Below are 26,468 nucleotides of genomic sequence, written 5' to 3' on the forward strand. Positions count from 1 at the left end.
GTCACCGGAGGCGCCGGCCGTGACGTCACCAGAGGCGCGCCGCCGTGATGTTTTCAGAGGTCGGCCCCTCACGCGGAGCCAATCGGAAGTAGAGGCGGTGCCGCTGGGTCTTCCAGGAGCGCGCATGCGCAGGCTGGTGATGGAAGCCGCTCCAGAGTCGGTACATCCGCATAGACAGGCTCCCGCCTGGCTGCCGTCACCTATAAACTCCAAAGAGGAGTTTTAAGATTTCCCAGTCTGCAGGGCCAGGAGCGGCAGGGACCCGACTCAGCGAGCAGATGCTGCCCGCTAACCTCCCGGCGCCTGGTGGGCACGAGTTCAAGGTCGCGCAGAAGAAGCTCCTTAATGGACAGTGAAAGGCTACCAGTGCCACTGCTACCCCGGACACGTATTCTTGCCTCAGCCTAGGTACGTGCGACCCCTAATACCTTTCCCAGCCAGGGACCCCAGGAGCATCCTTCACCGCTGCTCATCCTGCGCAGGGCAGGGCAGGGCAAGGCAAGGCAATTCGAGGCATGGCAAGGCAGGGCAGGGCACGGCAGGGCAGGGCAGGGCAATTCCAGGCAAGGAAATTCAAGGCAAGTCACTCGCAGAGTGCTACACTTTAAGGCAGGGGTCAGATCCAAGGCACAGGGCTTGTGCTGTCTCTCTAGGTGACCAATCCGGGAGCAGGGCAAAACCTCGATCTTCCCTCCACACTGCCACACCTGCAGAAGAAGGCAAAAAAGATCACCTATGCTTCACAGTCAGTGAATTGCATAGCTTACTGACACAGGAGACTACATTTTAGAACCATTTTTAAAGAATGTATATTCAGTCCTCCCACTCCTGTCTTTATATTGCCTCCTATCCTTCTTATCTGACTCATCATTCCTTAGAAGTTTACCAAACTGCTTCTCTCCTGACATCCAAACAACTGCTGAAATCATACTTCCTTCAGGAAGTCTTCCTAAATGGACCAAATGAGGGGCAGCCTCTGCTCCCTTATCCCCAAGGAACGTGCCCATGTCCTGAGAGGTGCCATGCCCTGAGCCACTCCCACGGCACTAAGTTTCTCGTGCCCCTTCTCTGCCTGCACACTAGACATAGGGCAGTGTGGCAGACAGACACCAAAGTGACCCCGTGATGCTTTGCCCCTGGCTGCCAGCTGTGCAATGATGGAGTAGGTTGAGCCCCAATTTATTCATCTGCGAAGAGGGCACAACCACTATTTGAGTTGTCAGCATGAGCTGTCAGCAGGATTAAATGCCATAGCAAGGAATCAGCTACGGCAGGCTCTGAGATAACTTGAGGTACACCTTCTCTTTCATTATCTTTCTCTGGCTCTCCTCATTGGTCCCCAGAATCATGTGGAGGTTACATCCAGCTTGCACTCAGGTATTATTCTTTCTAGCCAAACATTCAAAAATCCAATACAACCTTACTCCAATTTTCCTAGTTGATGAAGGTTTTCAACTCATATAAATTAGGGGCAAAAAATTTTTTTTATGTTGACATAAAAAAAATCTTAAATTCAAGTTAAAAGTCAAGATTGCCTAGGCTGGGTGTGGTGGCTCATGCCTGTAATCCCAGCACTTTAGGAGGCTGAGGCAGGCAGATCACTTGAGGTCAGGAGTTTGAGACCAGCCTGGCCAACATGGTGAAACCCCATCTCTATCAAAAATACAAAAATTAGCCAGGTGTGGGGTGTGCACCTATAATCCCAGATGCTCAGGAGGCTGAGGCAGGAGAATCACTTGAACCTGGGAGGTGGAAGTTGCAATGAGCCTAGATCACGCCACTGCACTCCAGCCTGGGGAATAGAGTGAGTGTCTCAAAAGAAAAAAAAAGATTGCCATTTATGAAATAATGCTCATAATTAGCTTTCCCAAAAAAATTTTCAAACTCTGCTCTTCCAATTTAGTCCCAGTTGCTAAACTCCTTTCATCATTTGTCTTTTTTTCTCTCTCTTTCTCACTCACACATATAGAGACATTAAGCTTCTCCTGATAATATTACTTTGTGCCATACACTCTCCTAATACTTTCCATAAATTTAATCCTCCCATGCCGGTATCCCCCTTTAAGTAACCTGTCCACGTTTATCAGCTAGTAAATGACAGAGCTGCACTGTGAACCCAGGCAGTCACATGTTCAGTTCTGGCAGAGTGCATGAATACACGAGGTGCTCAACAAATGTTGTTTTGTTGTTGTTTTTGAGACAGAGTTTCATTCTTTTTGCCCAGGCTGGAGTGCTATGGTGCAAGCCCAACTCACAGCAACCTCTGCCTCCTGGGTTCAAGTGATTCTCCTGCCTCAGCCTCCCAAGTAGCTGGGATTACAGGCATACACCAGCACACCCAGCTAATTTTGTATTTTTAGTAGAGATGAGGTTTCTCCATGTTGCTCAGGCTGGTCTTGAACTCCCAATCTCAGGCAATCTGTCCACCTCAGCCTCCAGAGTGCTGAGACTACAGGCATGAGCCACCACACCCCACCCCATCTCCCTTCTTTTTTTTTTTTTTTAATTGCATTTTAGGTTTTGGGGTACATGTGCAGAACATGCAAGATAGTTGCATAGGTACACATGTGGCAGTGTGATTTGCTGCCATCCTCCCCTTCACCCACATCTGGCATTTCTCCCCATGCTATCCCTCCCCAACTCCCCCCGCACTGTCCCTCCCCTATTCCCCCAATAGACCCCAGTGTGTAGTGCTCCCCTCCCTGTGTCCATGTGTTCTCATTGTTCATCACCTGCCTATGAGTGAGAATATGCAGTATTTCATTTTCTGTTCTTGTGTCAGTTTGCTGAGAATGATGTTCTCCAGATTCATCCATGTCCCTACAAAGGACATGAACTCATCATTTTTGATTGCTGCATAGTATTCCATGGTGTATATGTGCCACATTTTCCCAATCCAGTCTATCATTGATGGGCATTTGGGTTGGTTCCAGGTCTTTGCTGCAATGAACATTCGTGTGCATGCGCCCTTATAGTAGAACAATTTATAGTCCTTTGGGTATATACCCAGTAATGGGATTGCTGGGTCAAATGGAATTTCTATTTCTAGGTCCTTGAGGAATCGCCACACTGTCTTCCACAATGGTTGAACTAATTTACACTCCCACCAGCAGTGTAAAAGTGTTCCTATTCCTCCACATCCTCTCCAGCATCTGCTGTCTCCAGATTTTTTAATGATCGCCATTCTAACTGGCGTGAGATGGTATCTCAATGTAGTTTTGATTTGCATCTCTCTAATGACCAGTGATGATGAGCATTTTTTCATATGTTTGTTGACCTCATTTATGTCTTCTTTTGTAAAGTGTCTGTTCATATCCTTTGCCCACTTTTGAATGGGCTTGTTTGATTTTTTCTGGTAAATCTGTTTGAGTTCTTTGTAAATTCTGGATATCAGCCCTTTGTCAGATGGGTAAACTGCAAAAATTTTTTCCCATTCTGTTGGTTGCTGATTCATTCTAGTGACTCTTTCTTTTGCCGTGCAGAAGCTGTGGGGTTTGATTAGGTCCCATTTGTCTATTTTGGCTTTTGTTGCCAATGCTTTTGGTGTTTTAGTCATGAAGTCCATGCCTATGCCTATGTCCTGAATGGTTTTTCCTAGGTTTTCTTCTATGGTTTTTATGGTGGTAGGTCTTATGTTTAAGTCTTCAATCTATCTGGAGTTAATTTTAGTGTAAGGTGTCAGGAAGGCATCCAGTTTCTGCTTTCTACACATGCTAGCCAGTTTTCCCAAAAGCATTTATTAACAGGGACTCCTTTCCCCATTGCTTGTTTTTGTCAGATTTGTCAAAAAGCAGATGGTTGTAGATGTGTGGTGTTGCCTCTGAGGCCTCTGTTCTGTTCCATTGGTCTATATCTCTGTTTGGTATGAGTACCATGCTGTTTTGATTACTGTAGCCTCATAGTATAGTTTGAAGTCTGGTAGTGTGATGCTTCCCGTTTTGTTCTTTTTGCTTAGAATTGACTTGGCTATGCGAGGGGCATCTTTTTCACTGTACCTCACCTCCTAACCAGAAAGCCCAGTCCCATGGCAAAAGCCAAGTCCCTGCCTTCCAGTCAGACCTGTCCCCAGTATTATCCCACTGCTTTTTCCTTCCCCAGTTCCATCTCAAGGTGACATCTGGGCTCTAATGTGTAGTACTGAAGGCCTAGTTACTCTGCCTCAACCCCCAGGGGCGTGGAAAGTCACCTGAGAAAGACCACCTGGCCTGCGAGGCCTTCCTCCCCCAGCAGGAAGCAGCACACTTCTTTAGTGACTTCTTCAGTGGCTCCTGAGTGAGGACTGGAAGGCCAATAACAATGTCGGAGCCCCATAGGGGACCCCTTGAGGCCCCTGAGGATCTCAAGGTTCTGGGAAGCCAGTGGAAGGCTGCAGAATGGCTCACTGTGCCTGTGACAGCCCAGCCTCTTGGAGATATGAGTGGGCAAACCACACCCCCCAACTCCCCACACATGGCCTGAGCACTCCTATCCCATTGTATGAGAATACACCCATTCACTAATTACATTCAAATGGAAGAGAAGAGCAGAGTCAGAGAAGGCTTGTCACAAGGACTGAGATACAGCTTCTCTCCAGTGCTCTGGGGAAGGATGATGCTATAATGGCCACTCCCAGCTTCTGCCGTCCACCACATGGAGAGTGTTTCCCCATAAGGCCTAATGGTCCGCATGTCCAGGACTGATGCATGGCTGCTGTCTAGAGGAAGCAGAGTTGCACAGGCTTCAGTCAGGCAAGCTCTGGGGAACACCTGAGTGCTGCCCCAGAGCCCCAGCTGACCACCATGCTAGTCCCCGGTCCCCTTGTGTCCCTCCGCTGAAAGAAAGGTGCAGTGGTGAGGTTGCTCTTCTCTCCTCAGTTCCACTCCTGCCTGGCAGTGTGACATTGGAGCACCAATTAAAGTCTATGTGCCTCAGCCTCCTCTGGCACTCAGGGTTCTTGGGAAGTACCTAAAATCCTTAGACCATGACAGGGATTTTTCTTGGCCGGTGCTTTTGAGGAGACAGTCCTGTAGGAGCGCTTTCAGAAGCTGGCAGATGCTGGATACTCGGGAACTGCTGGTTGCTTGTCCTTTTCAGAAGCTTGGAGGAATAGAGACTCTGCTGACCGCACAGTACTTTGAGCTGCTCTTCCACTAGGTGGGACCCAGATCCACAAGACTTAGCAGGCTGAGCCATGAAGTCACCATGGCATGTCCAGCAGAGGCACCTTCTTCTGCCTAGGCACTGGGTAGCAGCAGCAAGAGTTGAATCGAGGCCAGGCGTGGTGGCTCATGCCTGTAATCTCAGCACTTTGGGAGGCTGAGTCGGGATGATAGCGTGGGTCCAGGAGTTCGAGACCAGCCTGGGCAACATGGCAAAACTACGTCTCTACAAAAAATACAGCAATTAATCAGACATAGTGCCTGTAGTCCCAGCTACCCATGAGGCTGAAGCAGGAGGATTGCTTGAGCCAGGAGGTCGAGGCTGCAGTGAGCTATGATGTTGTCCCTGTACTCCAGCCTGGGCAACAAAGTCAGAGCCTGGCTAAAAAAAAAAAAAAGAGTTGAATCTGTGTTCTCCTGGGACTTCTAAACAAGAAGTAAGCAGATGAGACCATTGCAGGTAGCTGCTATGGAGAAATTTAAACAGGATAATACAAGGCAGTTGACCGCAGAGGAGAATGGAGAAGAATTTGTTAGAGGGGAAGTATTTGGCCTGATACTTGAATGTTGAGGCATCAGCCCTGCAGAGATTTAGGGGAGTGGCAGGGCGAAGGCTTGATGTAAGATGCCCGGGCATTTCCAAGACATGTAAGAAGGCCCAGGAGGCTGGAGGGCAGTGAGTAAGGGGTGGTGTTGCAGGAGGCGAGGCCAGAGTGGCAGGCAGGTGGGCCCCACTCACCGTGCTCCCTGTCCTTGGAAAGGACTGGTTGTTGTCACATCTGCAGAGGGAAGTCCTCGGGGGGTTTCAGGCAGGGCAGGAATGTGTTGTCCGACTTAGGCATCAGAGGATGATTTTGGCTGCTGTGGAGAATGGTCAGGGGTTAGCAGGAGGTGATGTGTGGAAGGAGGGAGACCAGTCAGCTGGGAACGATGGTGAGAAACAGCGGTGGCATGGACTAGATGGGCCAGGGTGGGTGGCACGAACTCGATGCACTAGAAGGTAGAGCCAACCCGAAGTACTGATGGCTGGGTGGGAGGCCAAGGGACAGCACGGTCAACCAGATGATTCTGTGCTGATTCCTCTGTCTTTGTATCCAAAAGAAATGGGCTTTGGAGGGAATAAACCCAGTCTCGTCAGTTCCCTGTCCTTTGTGGTCTGTGGAAGTGTGACGTGACGGTCTGAGACGTGGGATTGCAGACTTCCTTAGCCCCCCCATACACATACACACTAACACACGCCACATGCCAGCCTGGGCCTCCCCCAGTCTGTCACTTCCTCTGTAAAGCATCGGTCACAGCCTCTGCATCCACATACCCTGACCGGCCGGAGAACCGTACTCACCCTCGCCACGCTGTCTTGCAGACTTTCCGCCTCTACTTTACTTTTGTTTCTCTCATCAAGTGGTGTGAAATCCGTTTTGCATTTGATAAGTAGCCAGGCTGGAAGTCCACCCTCTTGGTCAGGCTTAGCCTCAGTCCCTCTTCCGTGTAGCCCCAGGACCCAGGAAGCCTCCCAGGCCCATTTGCAGCACCAGCAGCTGCTGCAGGGTTGGGGTGCAGAGGTGCATTCAGACAGGCCTCCTCCTGGAGTGTTCTTGCAATGTGGCTTCGTGTGGCAGCAGGTGTGGTATCATCAGCCTCCTGACCACATGCAGAGGAAACCCCTGAGAATATTCCCACGCTGCCACCTTGATGGTTTCCCCTTCACGCCATTCTCCTTGCCTAACCTCCGGTCAGCACGGGGCTATAGTCAGATGCTCAGAAGCAACACCGAGAATCTTCTTTCGGTTCTTCAATCCCATCCCTGCCCTGTGATGGTAGACACCTTCTCCTCCCTAAACCCTCACCCTGAATGACCCTTCGGCCTCTGGGAAGTAGATTTCGCAGCAGAAGATACATGTCCAAGTCCACAGAGCCACTGCTCTGACTGCATGTCCCCATCTGAACCGAGGGTAGTGGCCAGCAAACAAGGAAGGCCCCTTGGGTCCCTCCCTCTAACCCTGGTAGCAGGGTCATGGAATGCTGCTCCCTGGACAGAGCCAGGGAAGTGACTCACCAGGCTTATGACATTGTGACAGCGAGCTTAAGCACACATGTCCCCTGCTTTCTATATGAGACCAGGGCTGGCTTTGTGCGGAGATTGTTACAGAAAGCGTGTTCATTATCCCTAGTTCAGCAGCTGTGTACTGGGAGCGCTGGTAAGGTGAGCCTGCCAGCGCCCTCCCGGAGTGCCGCGTAAGGCCACATTGAGTTAGATGAGTCTGCCTGGAAGATGCTCAGGCAGGCAGGGAAAAGAGACACACACACCGCCAGCTGGGAACACAGCGCCTGCATTTGGGATGGGAAAGAGAGCTTTAGGGGAGAAGTGGGCATTTCACGTCGTTCTCACCACAATGATTTGGTGGGCTCATAGCCTGTCCAAATGAAGGCTTCCCATGGCCACCCCTCAGGCCCTTCCTTTTTGTCTGTGTAGGATTTCTACGTGGTGGTTTCCAAGCACCATCTGTACGGATTCATTCCAGTTTTTGGACAGAATGCGAGCTGCCAGCAAGTTGGATCGGCCTGATCGTTTCTCTTTCAAAGACCAGGATAATAACAAGCCCATGAATGACATGGTGGCCTTTTCATTGGACGGCCTTGGGGGAAATTGTGTGGCCGTCCTGACCGTCTTCTCTCTGAGCCTTATTTCCATGGACATCAGGATCCTGGAGCAGATCATCATGGTAGACAGATCAATGGTGGAGAATGAGGTCATCAAAAGGTAAGAGCCGGGCGTCCGCGACATCGGGTCTGGACACATGCTAGGCATTGGCCAGACACAGGCGAGCAAGGGTCAGCAGTGCCTTCTGGGAGCTTGCAGGATGGGCTTTGCAGATGAGTGACAGGATTACAGTCCAGTCCAAGGCATCCTCTACTGGTGCCTCCCGGGTGCTATGGGAATCCACCAAAGAGAAGGATGCAGCACAGCGGGACAGGGGAGGGGCAGGGAAGAGAAGGGAGGATTGGTCCTGAGGGCCTGGCAGCGGAACTGGGGCTTTGCAGGAAAGTGGGTGTTTTCTGGACTGAGAGATGGGCAAGAGGAACAGTCCTCACAGAGATGTGGATATGTGACAAGGGGTGAGCGGGGTGCACTGGAAGGTGGGGAGGGGATGCATCTGGAGCAGCCATACACCCCAGCCGTGGTAATGAAGCACAGCCAGATGCTGGGGTGGCCACCGCTGCTGGGACCACTGCTGAGGCCCAGCCACAGGGGCCTCTCAAGGGAGGGGACAGGCTACAGTAGCAGCAGGCTGGCTGTTGCTCAGGCTGGAGCGCAGTGGCATGATGATAGCTCACTGTCACCTCAAGCTCCTGGGCTCAGGTCGTCTTCCTGCCTCAGTCTCCTAGGTAGTAGTTTGGTATGTGCCACCATAACCAGCTAATTTTTAAACATTTTATAGAGACAGGGCCTCACTCAGTTGCCCAGGCTAATCTCAGACCTCAAGGGATCCTCCCACCATGGCCTCCCGAAGCTCTGAGACAACAGGCATAACACATGCCCTGCCTAGTGTGTATAATATTCTAAATCCTTCGTTGTCATTTCAACAGTGTTCTTAGCATCTTTACCAGGAGTAGTTTCTATGTCATGAAACTCAAGAAACAACCTTTGCTCATCTATAAGAAGCAACTCATCTGTTCAAGTTTGATTCTGAGATTGCAGCAATTCCATCCCTTCTTCAGGCTCCGCCTCTACTTCTAGTTCTCTTGTTCTTTTCACTGCATCTGCAGTTACTTTCTCCACTAAAGACTTGAACCCTCGGAGTTATCCATGAGGGTGAGAATCAACGTCTTCCAAACTCCTGTTGATGTGGGTATTTTGACCACCTCAAAATAGAAGGGTGACCCTTTTCCAGAAGATTTTCAATTTACTTTGATCAGATCCATCAGAGAAATCACCATAGTAGCTATAACCTTAAATGTATTTCTCTCTCTCTCGAGACAGAGTTCACTCTTGTCGCCCAGACTCGTGTGCAAGACTCGTGTGTGATCTCGGTTCACTGCAACCACCTCAGGTTCAAGTGATTCTTCTGATTCTCCTGTGTCAGCCTCCCGAGTAGCTGGGACGACAGGTGTGTGCCACTACACCTGGCTGACTTGTGTACTTGTAGTTGAGATGGGGTTTCACCATGTTGGCCAGGCTGGTCTCAAACTCCTGACCTCAGATGATCCACCCACCTCGGCCTCCCAAAGTGCTGGTATTACAGGCATCAGCTGCCATGCCTGACTGAGGAATGTTTTTTGTCTGAGCAGGTCTCTAGAGTGGGCTTAAAATATTCAGCAAGGCACGTTGTAAACAGACGTGCGGTCATCCAGCTTGCTGACCTATTTATAGAGCACAGGCAGAATAGATTTAGCCTAATTCTTAAGGGCCCTAAGAATTTGGGGATGGGAAATAACCATTGGCTTCATCTCAAAGTCACCAGCCACATTAATTAACAAGAGAGTGGCCTGTCATTTGAAGCCTTGAAACCGGGCACTGACTTTTCCTTTGTACCCATGAAAGTCCTAGATGGCATCTTCCAATATAAAGCTGTTTAGTGTACAGTGAAAATCTGTTTAGTGTATACACCTTCACACTGATCCTGGCTAGATCTTCTAAAAAACTTGCTGCAGCTTCTCCATCCACACTTGCTGCTTCACCTTATACTTTTTTGTTATGGAGACGACTCCTTTTTTTTTTGAGACAGAGTCTCGCTCCATCACCAGGTGCGAGGCAGGAGTGCAGTGGCGCGACCTCGGCTCACTGCAACCTCCGCCTCCCGGGTTCAAGGAATTCTCCTGCCTCTGCCTCCTGAGTAGCTGGGACTACAGGAGCGCCACCACTCCAGGCTAATTTTTTTGTAATTTTAGTAGAGACAGGGTTTCACCATGTTGGCCAGGATGGTCTCAATCTCTTGACCTCATGATCCACCCACCTCGGCCTCCCAAAGTGCTGGGATTACAGGCATGAGCCACCGGGCCTGGCCTGGAGACGGCTTCTTAAACTTTGTGAACCAACGTCTGCTAGCTTTCAACTTTTCTTCTGCAGCTTCCTCACCTCTCTCAGCCTTCATAAAATTGAAGAGTTAGGGGCTTGCTGTGGATTAGGCTTTGGCATAAGGGAATGTTGCGGCTGGTTTGATCTATCCAGACCGCTGAAACGTTCTCCATGTCAGCAGCAAGGCTGTTTTTGCTTTATTATTGCTCATGTGTTCTCTGGAGTAGCACTTTGAATCTCCTTCAAGAGCTTTTCCTTTGCCCTCACAGCTTTGACTAATGCTGGCTTTCAGCTGCCTTGGCTGTCACCATGCTTTCCTCACAAAACCCGATCATTTCCAGCTTTGGATGTAAAAGGAAAGATGTCCAACTCTCCCTTTCACTTGCACACAGAGGGGCCATTGTAAGGTTATTAACTGGCCTGATTTCAATATTGTTGTGTCTCAGGAATAGGCAGTCCCAGGAGAGGGAGGGGAGTAGGAAACGGCTGGTCACTGGAGTTGTCAGAACACACGTGACATTTATCAGTTAAGTTTGCTGTCTTATGTGGGCGTGGTTCATGGTGCCCCACAGCAATTACAGTGGTAACATCAAAGATTGCTGATCACAGGTCACCGTCGCAGATGTGATAATCATGAAAAAGTGGAGATATCATGAAAATTACCAGAGCATTTTAGACACAGATGGAGCACAGGTGTTGGGAGCGTGGCAGCGGTAGACACCCTCGAGGCAGACTTGCTGCAAACATTCAGTAAGTAAAAACAAACCCAAAACCACAATATCCATGAAGCACACTACAGTGAGGTACTTGTGAAGGTGATGGTGTTCATTTTACGTTTTGTAACCACAATTAGAAATCTGTACTTTGGAGTTTGGACTGGGCAAAAATGCAGTGGTAACCTATCGATTATGGCCTTAGCAGAGATGTCTTCCACAGGAAGCAACAGAAGCCAGCATGGGAAATGCAGGAGCCCTCCTGGGCTTACCCCAGTCCTCGGCCTCTGTGCCCTTCACTTTATATCTTGAGCAGGAAAATCGTAGTGGCCAGGAGAAATCCAGTCAGCTGTTGGACTCCAGTCAGCTGTAGTCAGGGGCCTAGGGTCACAGATGAGGAGCCTGATTCCCAGGGACCCAACCTGTCCACCCAGCAGGCAAGCCCTGTGCGCTGGAGCGTGCCTTTCCTAAGTGTGGTCTGTGCATTGGTCGGGGGAGGAGGGCCTGTCAGGTTGCCTCTGATCTTCCTCTGTGTCCTCCCAGCCACTCCTCTTGAAGAGCTACAGTGGGAACCTCCTGCCTCCCTGACATGGTCACCAAGCTGATAAACTCCAGGGAAACACCTGCAACTTGGAAGAGTTTGTCCTCCGGCTGGAGCTCTCTGGGTATAGTCCGGAAGACCCGACTGCTGCCTTGGAGATCCTGGAAGCCATTGTAGCCATGGGTTGTTTTGGGACTGACAAGGAGGAGCTGCGCAGACGGTTCTCGGCTTTGGAGCAGCCAGGTGGTGGGCGTATCAGGACGTTCCCAGACTGCATCCAGGTGAGCTGTGCTTTAGGTTAGCTGGATGTCACTGAAGTGGAAGTTGCAGCTCCCAGGCCAGGTGCACGCTGAGGATGGCCTTGATGTGGGGCATAGCACAGTGCATTCTTTTTAAGCACTGAATTATTTGTTAACGTTTGAAAACTGGGGCATTTCACGTCCGCTTTGAGGGTGCAGCTGTGGTTCTCTGAAGGTCACACAGCTGACATGGTTCAGGAGCAGCCAGGCTGAGCCTAGAGAGGAAGAGAGGCTGCCGCAGCACGTGGCTAGAAGGAGCAGCCCCAGGGCTGGGAGCTGGGCCCGCCTCGTGGATCTGCTGCTCAAGGACTTAACTTGCCAGAGAGGGAAAGCCACTCCGCTCCTCCCCCATCACCAGCGAGAAGGATTCCCCACCAATTCCTCGTGTCTCCTGCCCCCCCAGGCCCTCCTGGAGCAGCAGCAGGTGTTGGAGGTCGGCGGCAACACTGTGTGCCTGGTGGCCATAGGCTCTGCCTGGCCCTGGCTCCTGCACTCTGTGAGGCTGAAAGACAGAGAGGAGGACGCCCATGCCCAGAGAGAAGACCCTCAGGCTAGAACCCTGGAGGGGTCTTCCAGCCAGGATGGCCCTCCTGAGAAGCAGGCACCCCCTCCTCACAGCCCCCAAGGCACCAAGAGGTATGCCATATGGGCCAGTGAGATTGGGGAGACCCCTGCTAAGAGGTCAGCGCTCCAGGACTCAGACTTGTCCCCAGCCTCAGGCCTGGAGCAGAAGAATGGGCAGAAGCCCAGGCCCCGTCTCCACCCCCAGCTCTTGAAGACACTGCTGCAGCTGAAGCTGTGCAGGAGACCAAGAGGATGTCCAGGAGTTCAGTTCCCCAGGCCAAGAGCAGCTGAGTGGCCAGGCCCAGCCTCCAAAGGGCACTAAAGACCCCAGAGGTGCTGCACCCCCTGTCTGACACCCCAGCTATGCTTTCCCTCCCCACTTCCCTGATGGGTCCCACACCTTCCTCCTAGATAGGGGACCAGCCACTGGCACAAAAGGGGCTTGATTTCAGCTTCTCAGAGCCTGAGCCCTGAGGGGGGGATGCTGCTTACAAATGCATTTCCAGGGGAGGGCAGAGGCCTCCCACACCTCAGGCAGCGCTGTGAGTTCAGCAGGAGCTCAGGCAGTGGTCTGGGTTGTGTGCCTTGGCGGCTGCTGTAGAGTGCTGACAGTGTGGGGGTCTCACCTTCCTTGGGCAGCAGCATGCCCTTTCCTCTCCTGCACCATCTGTCAGCAGCGGCCTTCTCATGTTGCTTCTCTGGGCATTTTTGTTTTCTTTGGGGTGCTTTTGCCTTGGGTTTTATACTACCCTTGTGGTCAGGGCTTCTGGGTGGGAAATGAAGGGTTTGTTGGCTTCTTCCGGTCTGGGGCTTGTCTGGGCCTGGGGTGCTGCTTGCACTTGGCGCTGTCTGTGGCAGTATCTCCAGCCCTGCCGCCTCCAGCGTGGCCACTCTGTGAGGAGACGATCATTGTCCTTTTTTTGACACTTCGTTCCTGAGCCTCGAGGTGCCCAGCTCATGCTGGGTGCTGGGTACCACGCTGAAGGTGGGAAGGCAGAGATGGCTTCCCTGCCTTTCCAAGCCTCTCACATCCTCTTCCTCTTCCCTCAGGGTTCACAGAGAGTTTTGGAGCCAGCAGCATCTCCCAGGCAGTGCGGGAAAGGTGAATGTGGGGTTCTCGCTCCGGGGCCTGGGGCGGGGCTCTTGATCGGGCCTGAGTATAAGGATTTGCATGAGGGTCTTTGAGGGTCTCTCCCCAGGTCCTGGCTCTGATAGTTTGCCCAGCACCGTGCTTCTCGGCAGGGACACTTGGAGGGGTGCAGTGGGTGAGCAGCAGGTGTGCTGGGTGCTGTCAGCACCCAGGTCACCTTGGAATGAGCACTGTGCTTCCAGGATGCCCAGGGTGCTGGCAGAGAACCACACCTGGCGCGGTCAGCTGCACCTCACCGCCGAGCTACTTTTGGCCCACAGGCCCCTCACCTGCTCCTGCAGATGAGCCAAAGGTCCACAGAGCGATTAGCCTCGAACACCTAGCTGCCCCCAGGGACAGCCGTGCCCCAGAATTAGAGGAGGCAAGGGGGCCACAAAAGCCCCTCTGGTAGGGGTGCCTCCCATGTGTGCACTGACCCCTGATCGGCAAGGCCCGAGTGTCCTGTATCCTGGCTTTCAGAAGCTTAGTTGTGCCCCTGCCAGGGCCCAGACATGGTGATGAGAGCTGAGTGTCCAGCTCTTCTGGGTCCACCCTGCTCCTGGGCCCCGGGTGACTGTTCAGTCACTGATTTAGTAGCAGAAATATCTGTTGCAAGGAAAACGTGCCTGGAACCCTGCACATGGCACAGAGGAAAGCTTCAGGGTGACGCTCCTGTGAGCTTCGCCAGAGGCTGGAGGTGGCTGCTGCCCAGGCTGCCAGGAGAGCTGGCAAATCCAGGAGTCCCAAGCCTTGGCCCTCTCCTGCCAGTGTGGGGGGACCTGGGGCGTGGGCACACCGAGGCCTCGGTTATAGCTGCATCTGAGCAGAACCCCACATTGTGATTCCATCCAGCTGGAGGTCATGGGCCCCTCTGTCCAGACAGGAAAGAAGCGGGGAGTTTGGAGAACAGAGAGCAGGAGGTGGCCAATCTTAGCCCTGTGACCTGGGCCGGGCCTAGGATACCCCCAAGGCTCAGTGTCTGTCTGAACCAGCTGCCCTCCTGTCCCTGCCAAGCCCTTGCCCTGCAGGGACTGTGAGAGCGTCTCCTTCATTGGCCGGCTGTGGCGTGGCATGGACGGCCACCTGAACCTGCCCATGTACAAGGGCATGATGGAGGCCATGCTGTACCACATCATGACCAGGCCTGGCATCCCCGAGAGCTGCCTGCTGTGCCACTACCAGGGGGTTCTGCAGCCTGTCGCCGTGCTGGAGCTGCTCCAGGTTCGAGGCCTTCCCGGGCTCAGCAGGAGCTGGAGGCGGCTGTGTGGACTCGAGGGCACGGCCGTGATTTGCAGGCTCCAGGCAGCATGCAGGACCACCATACTGCTTACCGGCACCTCCTCCCCCAGCCTGTTCTGGGCTGTCCCTCAGTGTCCTTTAGCTGCTCCACGCTGCTGGCCAGGCTGGAAGATGGGGTGCCTGGGGTGCTTGTCTCTGATGCTTTCTCTATGTGAGGGGTCACTAAATCACAAGCTCACAGGGCCCCTGGGTCAAGGAGCTGCACCCTGGTACGGCTGCTTCCTGCTCAGCTGACAGCTGCCCTGTGCTCCTAGGACCCAGCATGGCTGGGGCCTCCAAATCCTCTGGCAGCTAGGAGCTTGAAGTTCAGTGTCAGATTCCCCATGGGCCAAACAAAACCTCACCTGGAAGCCAGTCTTGGCTCCCAGGAAGATGGGATGCAGCCCCACTGCAGGCCTGCATGACATTCAGCATGGTGTCCCCACACTCAGGCCACTGCCTCTCCTGCCAGGGCCTTTGCCTGAACCCTCCTGGTACATCCCCACTTGCCTTATGCCCGGTTCAGGTGCCCCCTGTTCTGGGAACATGGCAGGATTGTACCTCCAGACCATCTGTAGCCAGATGGGGCCAAATGACTGGCAGGGACTAGCCAGTTGTGAGCAGAAGTGGTAAGTCTGACTCTTGGACAGAGCATTTTTCAGATGCCCTGAGTTCGCCTCTGCTTCTGAGAAGCTGTGGGGGTGAGGGGTGTGGGGTGGCCTGGGCAGTGGGGCTGCTGCCTGCCTCAGTTCACTCGGAGAGGCTGTAGGGGCCCCTGCTCCAGAGGGTGCATGCATGTGCAGGAGACCTCATGTTCTGTATCCCAGATTCATGGGGGGGAGAGAGAGAGAGAGAGTGAGTGTATATGTGAGTGTGAGAGTGTGTGTGCATGTGTGTGAGACTACATGTGCATATATGTGTGCACATGTGTGATGGAGTGCATGTGTGAATATCCATGTGCATGAGTGTGCATGTAAGAGTGTATGTGTGTGTGTGTGAAAGAGATAGAGTGTGTGTGTGTGTGTGTGTGTGTGTGAGAAAGCAAAAGATGCCAGGCATGGTGGCTTATGCCTGTAATCCCAGCACTTTGGGAGGCCAACGTGGGCAGATCGCAAGGTCAGGAGATCGAGACCATCCTGGCCAATGTGGTAAAACCCCATCTCTATTAAAAATACAAAACATAGCTGGGCATGGTGGTGCATGCCTGTAATCCCAGCTAGTTGGGAGGGCGAGGCAGGTGATTCCTTTGAACCTGGGAGGTGGAGGTTGCAGTGAGCCGAGATGGTGCCACTGCACTCCAGCCCAGGTGACAGTGGGAGACTCTGTCTTAAAAAATAAAAAGAGAGAGCAAAAGAGACAGTGTGGGCCTCTGTCCTCGCCATGCAGGCTGGGGCTGGGGAGACGTCTGTGAGTTTGAGTCTGTGTGTGTGTGTGAGTCTGTGACCCTGGGAATGTGTGTGAGTGTGCATGTGCAGAGTGTGTTTACTCTCACCCTCTGTGGTGCGACACCCCCTCAGCAAAGAGGTGCAAACCTGACCCCCCCAGAGTGTGGATCACAGACACCCTCTTATCACCCAGCCCCTCTCCTGGGAATCTCAGGGCAGAAACTCCCAAGCTCAGGGCGGGGACTCCCCAAGGACAGGCTCTTTTTGCAGCGTGTGTATGTGTGTCTGGGGCTGCTTTGGGTACACACACACACACACACACACACACACACACACACACACCATGCCCACCACGCCAAAGCTACCTTCCAGGCCCTTCCATGGCCTGCCCTGGTTTGGTTTGGTTTTGTTTGAGATGGAGTCTCACTCTGTCGCCCAGGCTGGAGTGCAGTGGCATGATCGTGGCTCACTGCAACATCCGTCTCCCAGGTTCAAACAATTCTCCTGCCTCAGCCTCCCAAAGTGTTGGAATTTCAGGTGTGAACCACCTTGTCCTGCCACCTGCCCTGGTTCTGAACTCACAGATATAACTGCTCCCATCAACCAGGTCCTCCTACCCCTGGGATCCCCCCTCTACCTCCAGCCTGGAGGGAAATTACAGGCCTCCCTGGAGCTTATGAAGGGAAAAACCCAGGAGGGTTTTCTGTGTGACTCAGTGTCCCCCACTTGCCTTATTATGGGGACAGGATCCCAGAGAGTCAGGGTTAAAAGGACATTTGCTTAGTAGGAAAGCTGTCCCAGAGGTAGGTGTGCCTCATCTGTGGTCACACCGAGGGGCAGGGCTGAGTCAGAACACAAGCCCAGAAGTCCCAGGTCCCACACCAGCTCCTTTCATATTGCTCAAACCTAATATCAACCCTTCACACTTTAGTAAAAAATAGCGAGAGCAAAAGCAGAACTCTAAGACCTGGTGAGGACATAGGCCAGGTTAGATCTGATGAAAGGGAAAGACTGGCCCAGAGGGCAGCAAGTAAGGGGCCCAGCCCCCACCTATAATCCTAGCACTTTGGGAGGCCAAGGCGGGTGGATCACTTGAGCCCAGGAGTTTGAGACCAGCCTGAGCAATATGGCAAGATCCCATCACAGCTAAAAATACAAAAATTAGCTGGGCATCGTGGCACACACCTGTTGTCCCATGGAAGCTGGGGTGGGAGGATCACCTGAGCCTGGAGAGGCAGCTTCAGTGGGCTAAGGCTGAGCCCCACCCTAAGCTTGGGGGCTCCGGATACTCACTGCTGTCAGCCAGGACAAAGCTGCCACACACCTGGGAGTAGTTGCCAGACCGATCTGTGATGTTGACACTGAAAATGTCATAGGCCACGAAGTGGAACACATCCATGTGGCAGGTACACGTGGCATGCGTGGCGTTGTGGGCCAACCTGTGGAGGCTACAGGAGGTGACCTCGTCCTTCAGCTCTTCATACTGTTCTTGCCTTCAAGGACAGAGCAGCCGGTCATGGCTGGAAGCCAGGGGCAGGGGAGCTGGTGTCAGCTTAATGCTCAGGGCCAGGGCAGAAGCTTAGACTGTCAGGGCTGGGAAAGATTTGAGGCAGGGCTGGGGGGAGTCACCTGGTCCAACCAACCTTTTCCCAGGGAAGGTATCCCCTCTCCTGCACCATCCCCGATGAGTTGTGTCCAGGCTCAGCTTGCATACCTCCCAGGGACCAGGAACTCACTACCTCATTTAGAGCAGCAGCTCTCAATTTTGGAAATTTGGGCCATTCTTTCTTGGACCAAGCCTAAATCTGTCCCAGCTGGTCCCAACAACCGGATGGCTGTCCCTCAGGAAGGGTGCTAGGTATTTTGGGTTTCCTTCTCTCCTTTCTGTCCAATGTCCACTTTTTTGAGACAGTCTCACTGTGTCCTCCAGGCTGGAATGTCATGGTGGGATCACGGCTCACTGCACCCTCGACCTTCCCGGGCTCAGTTGATCCTCCTACCTCAGCCTTCAGAGTAGCTGGGACTACATGCATGCACCACCATGCCCAGCTAACTTTCTGCATTTTCTGTAGAGATCGGGGTCCCTCCATGTTGCCTAGGCTGGTCTCAAACTCCTGGACTCAAGTGATCTGCTTGTCTCGGCCTCCCAAAGTCCTGGGATTGCAGGTGTGAGCCACTGTGCCTGGCCCCAACACCCACTGAATACCTCATAAGAGCCTGTGCTGAGGGCTAGGATAAGAGCTAAATTAACCTCGTCTCCTCCTCTGGTTGGACTTCTGGGGACGCTGGTGGGATGGGGTTAGGGAAAATGTGGTGGCTTTTTAACTTTCACCGGACAAAGATGATGGGTTTTGAAGTATGTATAGGAGTTCACCAGATATTAATTTCCCTATCTAGATGTTCAGGTTTCGAACATGACCGCTCTCTCTAGGCCCAACAGGGATGTGTAGACTGAGTCCTCTGCTAAATTTGCTGGAGTAGAAGTTCCTGCTGAATAAAAGCTTTCCAAGCCTCCCAGCCTGGACTTTCTCGTTATTGACCCCCCACCCTGCCTCTCTCCACTCCAACCACACTGACCTCCCTATTCCTCACACTCAGCATCTCTTATCCTCCAGGGCCTTGCACTGGCAGTGCCCTCTTCCTGGAATGGCTTTTCTCCTGCTGGCTGGCTGGCTCCTTCTTACCAGAGGATGTGGTCCCTCTGCCTGAGGTCCAGTGTCCCATTCTTTATAGCACCCATTGTTGTCAGAAAGTATTCTGTTTGGGGCAGGGCTGTCTCACACCTGTAATCCCAGCACTGTGGGAGGCCGAGGCGGGCAGATCTATTGAGGCTAGGAGTTTGAGACCAGCCGGGCTAACATAACTAAACCCTGCCTCTACTTAGAATGCAAAAATTAGCTGGCCGTGGTGGCACACACCTGTAATCCCAACTACTTGGGAGGCTGAGGCAGGAGAATTGCCTGAACCTGGGAAGCGGAGGTTGCAGTGAGCCGAGACCGTACCACTGCACTCCAACCTGGGTGACAGAGTGACACTTCATCTCAAAAAAAAAAAAAAATGTAGCCTGTGTTTGGGCCTGTAATCCCAGCACTGTGGGAGGCTGAGGTAGGCAGATCACTTGAGCCCAGGAGTTGGAATCCAGCCTGGGCAACATGGCAAAATGCTGTCTTTCCAAACACTACAAACATCTTCCAGGTACGGTGATGCATGCCTGTAGTCCCAGCTACTTGGGAGGCTGAGCGGGAAGGATTGCTTGGGCCCAAGAGGTCGAGGCTATAGTGAGTTCTGATCACACCACTACACTCCTGGGCAACAGAGCAAGGCCCTGTCTCAAAAAGAAAAAGAAAGAAAAAAGAGAAAACACCCTGTTGGCTGTTTTGTGCTTCTGTCTGCGGTACGTCAGTTCTAAGGTATCTGGTCCCTGGTCGGCCTTGCTCTGCTGAATCCCCAGTGCCTGCAACAGTGTTGGCAGGAACTTAATACATGCTTTGTTTTGTTTTTGAGATGGGATCTTGCTCTGTTGTCCCGGCTGGAGTGCAGTGGTGATCATAGCTCACTGCAGTCTTGACCTTCTGGGCTTGGTCCTACTGCCTTAGACTCTCAAGTAGCTGGGACTGCAGGATGGTGCCACCGTGCTTGATTGATTTATGTTTTGTAGAGACAGAATTGTGTGATGTGGCCCAGGCTGGTCTCAAACTCCTGGGCTCAAATGATCCTCCTTCCTCAGCCTCCCAAAGTGGTTAGAAGCACGAGCCACTGCACGTGGCCTATAAATGTGTTTTGGATGAATGAATGAGCTGATGGATAACAGAAGCTCTTCTTTATCCTGAGCTGCATATGGACTCAAAGGGACACATGGACTTTGGAGTTGGGGGGGGTTGAATTTGAATCCCAGCTCCAGCATTCACTGGCTGTGTGACCTTGGGTGAGTTGCTTAACCTCTCTGAAACTCAATGTCCTCATCTGTAAAATGGGAGTAATCATTGTGAGGGTTGGGAGCGACCATTCATGGAAAACATGTAGCTGGGGGCCTGGTACCCACTAAGTGCTTTAAAAATTATGCAGGAGACTGGCCATCCCAAGGTCTCAAAACCATGACTCAGCCTGTGTGGGCAAGAGAGTGGCCTTTGCAGCCGGTGGATAGATCAACCCTGGGGGCTCCTGACTTTTCAAGTCCTGTGAGCCCTGAGTGATCATCTGAAAGGTGGGCACTGTGGTCCTCTGCACACAGCGGCCTCCTGGGAGTGGAATCACTGAGCAGGGAGTGGAATCACTGGGGATACAGCCATAGACGGAAGAGACAAGACTTGTGCCCGGGGCCAAGTGTCTGTCTGATGGGGACACAGAAACCAAGAGAGTGCTGGGTTTCAAGAAACGTCAAGGAGGAGGGGAAGGAGGAGATGGCTAAGGTGTCACTCAGACCTCAGGCCCTCCTGCTCTCATGTCTCCTTGACTCAGGAATCTTAGCCCCTGCCTGGGCTATGGGGCCACCAGTTGTCTGAATGGTCAGGCTACTAAGGGTAGCAACTCCCTTCTATGAGTGGGGTAACTGAGGCCCGGAGTAGGAGGGGGACACCAGTGGGGACCCCCACTATGGTGGGAGCACAACGTGGTCCTGATTTCTCCCTCTCTCCCTCCCTCCCTCTGTCCCTCCTCCCTCCCTCCCTGCTTCCCTCCCTCCCTCCCTCCCTCCCTCCCTCTCTCCCTCTCTCTTCCTCCTGCCTCTCTCTGTGTCTTTGTATTCATGTCTCTTTCTCTCTTGATGTCTCTTTGTCTCTGCATCTATGTCTTTCTGTCAGTTTGAACGCTCACCTTGGCTGGGGCACAGTGGCTCACCCCTGTAATCCCAGCAATTTGGGAGACCAAGGTGGGTGGATCACCTGAGGTCAGGAGTTCAAGACCAGTCTCGTCAATATGGTGAAACCCCAGCTCTATGAAAAATACAAAAATTAGCTGGGTGTGGTGGTGCATGCCTATTAGTACCTGCTACCTGGGAGGCTGAGGCAGGAGAATTGCTTGAACCTGGGAGGCAGAGGTTGCAGTGAGCCAAGATGGTGCCACTGCACTCCAGCCTGGGCAACAGAGTCAGCCTGTCTCAAAAGAATAAAAGTACAAAAATAAGTAAACCCTCACCTTACCCTTGTCCTGTGCTATGACTCACTCTCTTTTTCTCTCTCATAGAAATGGGTGGATGCAACCCTCACTGCCTCCATCCTGGAGCTGGGACCCTGGAGCCCAGAAGTGCCCTCAGCCCTGGAGGTGTACAGTTGCCACCTACCACGGAGTCCGGCCAAGAGGCTGCAGCTCACGGACCTGCGAGAACCAGCAGAGCTGGTGGAGTCTGACAGCGCACCCAAGCCCAGCTCCTGGGCCATGGCCCAGAACTCAGGGGGCTCAGCTTACAGCGAGGAGAGGGACCGGCCATACGGCCTGCTGTCCATCAACACAGTGACTGTGCTAGATGCAGAGGGGCTGTGTACCGGGCCTTGCAGCTGTGAGGATGATGGCTACCCAGCCCTGGATCTGGATGCCGGCCATGAGCCCAGCCCAGGCCTAGAAGACCCACTATTGGACGCGGGCACCACAATCCTCTCTGGTGGCTGTGTCTCGGCTGGCAGTCCTGGGCTAGGAGGGCCCCTGGGAAGCCTCCTGGACAGACTAAAGCCACCCCTTGCATATGGGGAGGACTGGGCTGGGGGACTGCGCTGGGGTGGCCAGTCACCCGGAGGGGCCTTAGAGAGTGAGGCAGGCTCGCCCCCAGCCGGCCTGGATATGGACCCATTTGACAGTGGCTTTGTGGGCTCTGACTGTAGCAGCCCTGTGGAGTGTGACTTCACCAGTCCTGGAGACATAGGCCCCGCCCCCGAGCTACCTCCGCCAGTGGGTGGTCATTCTGTCGCCACTCTAGAGCCCTGGACTAGGCCAGCTAGTGAGGCTGACTGGCTGTCCAGGGCTGGCCACTGGCTACTGGGTCCTGAGCCAGAGTCAAGGTCACCTGGGGTGTGATTGAAGACACCTGCAGCCTTTGGGCTCCCAGATGGGCCCAGTGTGATGTTTACATTATCTGTGTGTGTGCATGTGCATGTGTGTGTGCACGTATGTGCATTTGTAGGTGTGTGTGTGTAGGTGCATGTGTGTGTGCATATGTGCGTGTGTGAGGTGCATGTATGTGCATGTGTGTGTAGGTGCATGTGTGTGCATGTGTCGCTGGATCTTGGTGCATGTGTGTCTCAGGTGCGGGCACAGTGACACGTCCATGTGTGTGTGTGAATGCACGTGCCAGTGGGCCTGGCCTGGAGAATGCCCATGGTACTCTATGCATTCTGGACCCAGGGAGCTCACCTGATTGTACCAGGGTGCACAGCAAACGTATCTGTGGGCAACAGATGACAACAGCCTTCCTCCTTTCCAGGGTCTTGTGTTACCAACTGGTCTACGGCCCCTCCAGGGCCTTGTGGGATCAGGGCATTGCTTGTGGCAGAGGCCAAGCCCAGCCCTCCAGCATCTGCCTCTAGGAGCTGCAAGAAGTTCATACATTTCCTTATCACCTGCCAGCAGGAAGGGAAAGAGGTTGCAGTGAGCCCACGGTGACCCCGCCCCAGGTTGGGAAGATTCTGGGAGACCAATGGAGGAATGTCTGAATCCCGACTCTGATACCTTCTGGCTGTGCTACCTGAACCAAGTCGCCTCCCCTCTCTGGGCTAGAGTTTCTTTGTCTGGACAATGCAGAAGGCATGACCCACCTGCAGGAAACTGGTGATGTCACCTGTGTATAGTATGCAGCCCAGAGCAGAGCCTCAGTATATGTCAGCTTCCTTCTTTCTGTGGCTACAGCAGAGGCTCGCACAGGAGGTGGGCGGGGGTGACAACACACATCATTCCTGACAGCCTGGGCACCCGTGGGGCTGTCCTGCCTCCAGGGGACCACTTGGGGGGGTTTCCAGGCTTAAAACAGTCTGTCTTGTCTCTTGGAAACAGCTCCCCACCAACCAAGATTTCTTTTTCTGACTTCTGCTTCTAAGTTTTAAAAAATTCCGTTTGTGCACCCAAGAGATATTTATTAAACACCAATTATGTGCCAGGTCAAGTCTCATGGGACCCTCCCCCCGTGGCATTCATGGAGGAAGGGTGCAGGCCGAAACGAGGCAGGGCCCTGCAGCCACACTTCATGCTGTGGCCCCCCCACCTGCCCCAATTCAACAATTCAATTCAGCGTCATCCTGGAGAATTAGAGGGAAGTCAAGTTGTGTGTGTGTCAATGATTTGTCACAGAACCTGTTGAAATGTAAATTAAGAAGCTAAGAAAATATTCTTAGCAGCATTTTTTTTTTCTTTTGAAACAGAGTCTCAGTCTGTTGCTCAGGCTGGAGTGCAGTGGTGTGATCTCAGCTCACTGCAGCTTCTGCCTCCTGGGTTCAGGCTATTCTCCTGCCTCAGCCTCCCGAGTAGCTGGAATTACAGGCATGCACCACCACGACTGGATAATTTTTGTATTTTTAGTAGAGACAGGCTTCACTATGTTGTCCAGGCTGGTCTCAAACTCCTGACCTCAAATGATCTGCCTGCCTCAGTCGGCCTCTCAAAGTGCTGGGATTACAGGCGTGAGTCACCACGCCTGGCCCCTTAGCAACATTTTCAAGGCACCTTACTAAATATCAGTTTAGTATAGAAGCTAGATGTAGGTGCTAGGTATTGCATAAAACTCATCTCTCTCTCCTCTCTTTCACTCTCTCTCTCTCTCTCTACACACACACACACACACACACACACACATTTTTAAAGGAAATATGTTGTTTTTCCCCAAAGGGTGCCCATCTTAGAAGTGGCTTGGCTTTTTGAAACCCAAGCAAGGTTACAGCAGCAGTGTGATTCCATCCTGGAGCCTGAGAGATGGAGGCATAGTCCTGGTAATAGCTCTTGAGCTCCTGGATCCAGCCATGCCTGAAACCACATTCCTCCCAGACTATTTAGATATGAGAATGGAAGCCATTATGATGTTCACCAAATATTTTCACCACCTGCACCTGCATCTGCACCTGCACCCTGGGGAGTCTTGGGAGCCTGGAGGAGGACCCCCATGCAGGCCCAGTCCTGCTGTCCCCCACAAAGGCCAGACTGCAGGCTGCAGGGCCATGCCAGGGGAGCCAGCTCTGGCTTTTGGAGCAGGGTTGGGTTGAAAGTCAGCAGAAGTCAGTCCTGTCGAAGGCTCCCTCACAACTCATCTGTGAAGTGGGGTAGCTGGGAGAGGTCACTGAGAGAATGCATGAGAGTCCTCAGTGCCTGGCAGGAGGCTGGAATGTTCTAGAATGCTGATGGTTATAAGAGTAGGACTGTGAGCCTGGGATCGGGCTGTGTGAGACTTGGATAGGAGTGAGAATGGAAGCACAGCTTCTGCATGGGGGAGCAGCCCTCACCACCCCTACACCCACATCTGCACCCTAGGGACTCGGGTTCAGATGTGTTGTGGTTTTCACACCCTTTTGGGGGCAGCAGGTTCCAGGAGCCACCTGCAGGTACCACATAAGCCACAGGCTCTCAGGAAACCAGCACAGCTCTCCTGCACCCAGAGCTCGCTGGGTGAGGGAGGGGAACACAGATGGCTGGGGAGAGCCTGACTGAGGCCAGATGGGGGGTGCTCTGGACTGGAGCAGATGAGACCCCTTAGAATTCCACCTATGAAAGAAACTCAGCTCATAAACATGGGGGAGTGAAGTTGGAGACTGGGCATAGTGGTTCATGCCTGTGATCCCTGCACTTTGGGAGGCCGAAGCAAGGGGATCACTTGAGGACAGGAGTTCAAGACCAGCCTGGGCAACATGGCAAGACCCCATCTCTACAAAAATTATTTTTAAAAAAATTATCCAGGCGTGGTGGTGCTTGCCTGTAGTCCCAGCTACTCAGGAGGCTAAGGTGGGAGGATCGCCTGAGCCAGGAGTTTGAGGCTGCACTGAGCTGTGACTGCCCCCCTGTATTCCAGCATGGGTCACAGATCAACACCCTGTCTTTTAAAAAAAAAAAGAGACAAGAGCTGGCTCACCTAAAAGGACGCATTAGTAGGTGGGAGGGTGGACAGAGGATGGATGGACGTGTGAATAGATAGAAGGATCGTATTAGGTTGGTGCAAACGTCTTTGCTATTACTCTTAATGGCTTTGATAACACGTTTGAAGGAAGAATGGTTGGTCGGATAGATAGAGATAAACAGATACTGGAGACGAAGGTGAAGACAAGACACAGCCTACAGGCCAGAAACTCTATTTTGTTCACTGCCTTTAGTCCCAGCCTGGCACATAGTAGGCACTCAATAAAGCCTGATTTGTAGCATTTGCTTATTTCCGTGGTGTAATTTCAAGTGCCTGATTTCAGTCTAAACACAGAGTCGGGAAGAGATCTGCACAATCTGCTCTCTTGGCTGATATGAGCGAGTCCCAGATCACTTACTGATGGTAACCCAGACAGCACATCAAGAGGGCCAGGGGGCTTCAGGGAGGAGGTGCTGTTGGTTGGACTTTGAAAAATGAATAGGAGGCTGGGAGCAGTGGCTCATGACTATAATCCTAGCACTTTGGGAGGCTGAGGTGGATGGACCATTTGAGGTCAGGGGTTCGAGACCAGCCTGAGCAACATGGTAAAACCCAGTCTCTACTAAAAATATAAAAATTAGCTGGGTGTGGTGGCACGCGCCTGTAATCCCAGCTACTCGGAAGGCTGAGACTGGAGAATCCAGGAGGCGGAGGTTGCAGGAAGCAGAGATGGCACCACTGCACTCTAGCCTGGGCAACAGGGCAAGACTCTGTCTCAAAAAAAAAAAATAAAAATGAAAAATGTATAGGAGTTGTTAGATGTACCAGCTATTTGGGGAAGAGGGAAGAGCTTGGACAAAGGCCTGGAGTATGACTAAGGGTCAGAAACAAATGGGACTGGTGGCTCCTCACCTTCCAAAGACCATGCCAGAATCGCTAAGCACCCTCACTTAAGAGGAAGGGAGACCCATCGCAACACTTTCCCAGCTGGCACACTCCTCACCTTGCCATCTGCAAGCTCTGAGGGGCCGACTCATCCATTTGACAGAGGAAACGAAGGCACAGCACAGGATGATGATCTGAGGTCACACACTGAATGAGTGGTCGGAGTTGGAACCAGAACTCTGGGCTCCTGGTGCCAATTTCAGTTCTTTTTCACCATGCTCTGCTGGAAAGCACGTAAATCAAGAGGTTAGGAAGGTTTGACAGACCCCTGTGCGTGCCTGCTGCATCTTCCCGTGCAGTAGCCCAGGGATGTGGCTGAGTCTCACTCTGGAACTGTGGCTACATGACCCAGGCCTGGCCAATAGGACATTCCTTCCCCCTGGCAACAGTACAGTTTAGGGACAGATGTACCCTAGCTGGTTCATATTCTCGTTCTG

General features: G+C 52.7%; 1 protein-coding gene across 2 annotated transcripts; it reads left to right on the top strand.

Annotated features, from left to right (window-relative positions):
- Positions 1-55: 55 nt before the first annotated feature.
- Positions 56-25,395, top strand: LOC144577855 (interleukin-21 receptor-like). Of its 2 annotated transcripts, none has more exons than XR_013522588.1 (5): positions 56-408; positions 7,612-7,899; positions 10,765-10,905; positions 11,412-11,690; positions 13,323-16,032. XR_013522588.1 is itself a non-coding variant. In XM_078338587.1 (5 exons), the coding sequence occupies exons 4-5, from the start codon at positions 11,589-11,591 to the stop codon at positions 22,068-22,070; spliced, it is 927 nt and encodes a 308-aa protein (XP_078194713.1). In that variant the 5' UTR covers positions 56-408; positions 7,612-7,899; positions 10,765-10,905; positions 11,412-11,588; the 3' UTR covers positions 22,071-25,395. The 2 variants fall into 2 exon arrangements, 1 of the variants encoding a protein (XP_078194713.1); XM_078338587.1 differs by lacking the exon at positions 13,323-16,032 and adding an exon at positions 21,246-25,395.
- The last annotated feature ends 1,073 nt before the right edge of the window (positions 25,396-26,468 follow it).

The sequence above is a fragment of the Callithrix jacchus genome, chromosome 9 (assembly GCF_049354715.1).
Source record: "Callithrix jacchus isolate 240 chromosome 9, calJac240_pri, whole genome shotgun sequence".
NCBI lineage: Eukaryota > Metazoa > Chordata > Mammalia > Primates > Cebidae > Callithrix > Callithrix jacchus.

Bases quoted from the DNA above. Each gene is read 5' to 3' on its own strand.
- LOC144577855 (XM_078338587.1), top strand. From the start codon at position 11,589: ATGGGTTGTTTTGGGACTGACAAGGAGGAGCTGCGCAGACGGTTCTCG. The intron at 11,691-21,245 runs GTGAGCTGTGCT...TCTCTCTCATAG, and splicing joins CGTTCCCAGACTGCATCCAG to AAATGGGTGGATGCAACCCT.